Source organism: Neomonachus schauinslandi, chromosome 11 (assembly GCF_002201575.2).
Source record: "Neomonachus schauinslandi chromosome 11, ASM220157v2, whole genome shotgun sequence".
Lineage (NCBI taxonomy): Eukaryota > Metazoa > Chordata > Mammalia > Carnivora > Phocidae > Neomonachus > Neomonachus schauinslandi.
Genome location: NC_058413.1, coordinates 50594749 through 50599751, shown reverse-complemented (window position 1 = coordinate 50599751; position 5003 = coordinate 50594749). Strand labels below are relative to the sequence as shown.

Sequence of the window (5003 nt, the reverse complement as noted above, 5' to 3'; positions counted from 1 at the left end):
TTTAGGAAGAGACATTAAATGAGTCAACTCACTCTTTGTGAATTATCACCTGGCATGAATTTTTGTGAAAAATAAAAATAGGGAAATAATATTTTATAATTCTGCTGTGTCAGGTGGTGCCTGGCATCATGTCTGGTCTTTCATATTCCATGGTAGACCTCCCAAGTTCCAACTGACAAGATTTCCAGGATTGAATGGGCCCACTGTTGGGTCTCCATCCCTGTTTTCTAGGTGTACCTGGCAGCAGTCCTGGGCAAAGCCACTGTCATTCACATTAGCACACAGACTCCTCCCTGAACCAGCCCATGTGCTACTTTCTGGTTATGCTGGCAGGAATTGACCTGGGTCTCTGTCAGTCACAGTACTGCCCACAGTTATGGGACAGCTATGGCTGAATTTTTTAAGTATCATTTATATGCCTGTGTTTTCCACCTCCATGTTGTCCATATCTTGCTTTCATGGAGTTAGTCATGCCTTTCGCCATAGCATCTGATTGTTTTGTGGCCATCACTAACCCTCTGAGATATCCCTCAGGGCTTATCAGCTCCTAGGTAGCGAATATTGGAGTGTTTGGTGGATTCTGAGTGCCTCCTTCACCATCCCTCATGGCCTGCATCCTCTTGGTTTCTCTTATTGTCATGACAATACCTTTCCTCACCCCTACTGTCTACACCAGGATATGATCCAACTCCCCTGCTCTGGCTCATGGATCAACAGCCTTTATGTTTTGTTGGTCAGCTTGCTTCACATGGGCCTAGACTTCCTTTTAATAGTGCTTTCTTATATTCTGATTCTCAGGTCAGCAATGGCCATTGCCTCCTGCAGGGAGTCACTCAAATCTCTCACACCAGTGTGTATCTCATATTCTGACTGCCCTGATACTTTATGTCCCTGTGCTAGGCCCTTCCATTGTTCACAAGTTTGTAAGGCATTCCTCCTCCTTCACCCATATCATCAAGGGAAAGTGTCCATCCTCTTTTTACTGCTGATGAACCCTGTCATTTATATCATCAAGACCTACCGGATCCACTGAACCACTATCAAGGTGTTCTCTCTGAAATGGGTAGAAATCTTGTGTATTCTCAGCCAGTTAATTCCCCTTCAACTAGATTAGTTGTGACAAAATCTCAGGTCCTGTTCAGTTCTAATGTCAATCCCTCACATCTATGTAAGAATCCCCTTTCTCATCTAGTTGTAAGAACTTAGTAAATGTATTCATTTTAATAGCACCCAGAGACAAACAATCAGAAAATAAAAAATCAGTCCTAGAAGAGAAATCAGTAACTTTATAAAGGAAATTGCAGAAGGAAGAGTAATTTTGGAGCAACTCTGGCCCTTACCTATTTTATGAATGTGAATACCTGAGATTGTTCTGTACTATTTGATGGCTATTAATGTGAGAGACTCCTGTCCATGAGGCTACATGACTTTCAAACAAGAATAGTAATCTCTACAAATGACATACACATGCTGTGTACTCTGTCCCTCTCTTTCATCCTTCTCTACCTCCAGCTAATGTTAGTACTGGAATAGAACCAGCCAGATAATACCAAGTTTTGTCAGAGCTGGGCATTTATCTCTTGGAGACACTATACCCCTGGCCTAATAGCTATAAAGTGGTGCTTATTGATTTGTTAATTAGTAATGTCTACTGATCCTTTCCCAATCTTGATGTTACATTTTTTATAATACTAGTAATTAAAAGAAGCAAAAGCAGGGAAGGGACACTTGAGAATTTGGATGGTAAGAGGTAAAACCTAGCAATACAAGTGAAAACTGGAGTTACATATCTGATGAGTTTGTCTCCATAATAAATCCATCTTTAGCTTAAATAATTTTGCACAATTCTGCTTAAAGTTAGTGCTCTGCTAATAGAATCCTCACCAATTATAGAATCTGGGCCATTTAATATTATTTAATATTATTAGTGTTTCCCATCCATCCTCAGGCCCTTCATTGACCTCCTGGACCATCCATGTCCCTGCCTGCCCATTCTCCCACCTCATTCTGATGCCCAGCTGGCATGTGTAGTCTGCTTTCTCTTAGATGCTTGCATGACTCTTCCTTCCACTTTACTTTTATGTCTTCATCTATCAATACCAATCCTCACTGTATCCAGATCTACAGGACCTCTGCTCTTCTATGGTCTCTCTGCACGCAAAGTCCTAACACTCAGGTCAATATCAAATGTGAGGACCCCTTCAGAGGATGACCAAAGTTGTCACCAAGGCCCACTTCCAGCTCCTCTGATCCAGAAGCCTTAGAGAATTCTCATTTATGTATTTATAAAGACACCTTGTATTTATCTCCATTCTGTGTTTAGATGAAGCTTGTTTGCATATTAATTTAATCAATTAATTTCCTTATTAGTGGCAATACTTTTATGGTCTTCCTAACTATATTCAGAATTAGAATGTGTGAGGGGACAAGGACCACTTCAAAGTCATTTTATTTCCAGCATCCAGCACCCACATAGGTGGTCATTGACTGAGGTAATAAAATCAGGGTATGTTGCTATTGGTAACACCGTGCTAATAACTAGAAAGGCAGAGTAGGCATCAGAGACATCAGAAAGAGGAGGAGGTGGGAGCAGGCCTCCAATCACTTCCTGGTTATGCATGCTAAAGCATCCTCAGAAGAAGAGGATGCCATAAACTCATGATAACATTGCAAGACAGCAGTGAATATAAAGCCACCAGAAGCTCCTTTTCACATTTGCCTTAGTCATATATTGAACAAAATATTACCAGTTGCTTCCTTCTAATGCAGACCATGAAAGGCACTAAGGAAGAGGCAGTGAAACTCGCTCTCCTCCTTTGGGACCTTCATGTGGGTCTCTGCTGTAAGAGGATGGAGGGAACCAGGATAAGAGTGATGGGGAGGACAAGTAATGAGACAGCAAAACATGAAGGAAAATCAGAGAGGAACAGTGGTGTCTTCAGGTAGATGAACTTAGTGGATTGAGGGTTATGAGCTTCTGGACAACTGGGAAGAGGGAGGACATTTATAAGGAAAGCTAAATAAAGACTTGATTTAAATAGAGCATATGAAAAATCTAACCCCCAAATCAAGCCTCAACTTGAATCCTTTTCTAAGGGAAAGTTAAAATTGGCAGCAGGGTCTGTTTCCCACATACTTAGCTCTTTACCACCTCTCTTTTCATGGAGTCTGAAATATAGATATATTTTCCCAAGATCTGAACTATCCCCTCATTTCTTTATGTCTTAAAGGCCTTGTCCTCCCATGCCCTGTAACAACTCCAGTGAGAGATGCAGGAATAATTTAAATACACCAGTGCAATGAAAAGAAATGTTCTTTATTAGGCAGGAGCCAGGTGCTCAAAGCACTTCACAATTTCCCCATGTTCAGGTGTTAGGTTCTGGGAACCAAGGGACATTTCCTGGAAAGCAGGAAAGGGAGCTCAGTGGTATTTGTGGGCCAGGGCATTGGCCACACCAGTTACCACCTTCTGAAAGGCACCCTGCACCTGTGGGGTGAATTCCTTGCCAAAGTGGCGGGCCAGCACACACACCAGCACATTGCCCAGGAGCTGTGGGGAAGAGACAAGAGACATGTGCATGGTTAGCAGACAGACCCAGCTGAGACTCAGCATATTCCAGCCCCATCCACAGCCCCAAGCTGTGCCCCTAGAATATAAGCAGAAAGATAGCTAGATCTTAGATGTTACTCTCTATGTGATTTCAACCATATCAGCCTGATTTTACATTTAGAAATGTTTCTCTCCTGCCTTAATTCAGAACTTAAAATATCATGGCTATTCTTTCCAACTATACAAAGAAGCAATCAGATTTTATCCTCTTTGCTCTCAAAGGAAGAGACAAGGGGAAAAAGTATTAGAAAAAAAATGATTTGGAATGGATTAAATGTACTTTTTAAATAAACACTCAAAACTTTAATCAAAACAATAAAGAAAACACATTGCAGAGAACAAGAAGAAACTACTGTGAGCAAGAGGGTGAAAGAAATAAAAACAGTCCTGAGGAGTCCATACTGATGCTATTAGAATACCTCCTTCACCCTCTAGAAAGCACCTAACACCCATACCCTTTCTGGACACCATGAGCTTGACCTTAAAAAGGAAGATGAAGGAGAATATTGAGGGTCCCACAGACTCACCTTGAAGTTCTCGGGATCCACATGCAGCTGGTCACAGTGCAGCTCACTGAGCTTAGCAAAGGTGCCCTTGAGGTTGTCCAGATTCTTCAGGCCATCACTAAAGGAATTCAGCACCTTCTTGCCATGGGCCTTGACCTTGGGGTTGCTCATAATAGCATTAGGAGAGGACAGGTCCCCAAAGGAGTCAAAGAACCTCTGAGTCCAGGGGTAGACAACCAGCAGCCTGAGGGGTGAAAACAGCACAGAGGACAGGGGAGTCGGAGACTGTCAGAAACCCAGGGGACTAGCCATCTCTGCCTCTCAAGATTCCATTCACTCTCCATAAGCCTGCCTTGCTACCTGGATACCAACCTGCCCAGGGCTTCACCACCAACTTCATCCACCTTCACCTTGCCCCAGAGGCCGGAGACAAGGGACTTCTCCTCAGCAGTCAGATGCACCATGGTGTCTGTTTGTGGTCGCTAGTGAACACAGTTGTGTCAGAAGCAAATGTAAGCAGCAGCTGGCCCTACTCTTCCTTTTGTGCTCAGCCCTGACCTTGCCCTCCTGGGGCTGTGAGCAGTTTGGCCCAGGCCTGGGTGTGGTTCTGCAGGGTGAGGCCTGAATGGTGGCTGCCATCCCTCTCCTTGGCAGTTCTGACACCTGCTTGTGAGTCTGACTTCAGGCCCTGGTTCTCTCTCTAGGGATCTCTAGGTCTCATCTCAGCTATTTCTATTGATTTCTACTAAAATTATTCTCCTTGGCAAGTGTACTAGTACATTTTTGAGAATCACAACCTCGTAATTGAAGAGTGCCTCTTCAATTTTCTTATGAAAGGCGAAGGGGCAATTTTTCCCAAGTTAAATTTGAAACTGTGTATCCCAGGA

General features: G+C 43.1%; 1 protein-coding gene across 4 annotated transcripts in view; it reads right to left on the bottom strand.

The window, feature by feature from the left end:
- Positions 1-3295: 3295 nt before the first annotated feature.
- Positions 3296-5003, bottom strand: part of LOC110576224 (hemoglobin subunit beta) — a 1855-nt gene continuing 147 nt past the window's right edge. Inside the window, exons 1-3 of one of the 4 annotated variants that reach the window (XM_021685290.2) lie at positions 4489-4620; positions 4138-4360; positions 3296-3550 (exon numbers count right to left, since the gene is read on the bottom strand). In XM_021685290.2, the coding sequence (XP_021540965.2) occupies positions 3422-3550; positions 4138-4360; positions 4489-4580 (444 nt within the window). In that variant the 5' untranslated portion in view covers positions 4581-4620 and the 3' untranslated portion in view covers positions 3296-3421. Of the gene's footprint in view, positions 3551-4137; positions 4361-4488; positions 4621-5003 lie in introns of those variants that run through there. The other 3 variants (XM_044919260.1, XM_044919261.1, XM_044919262.1) reach the window with 3 other exon arrangements.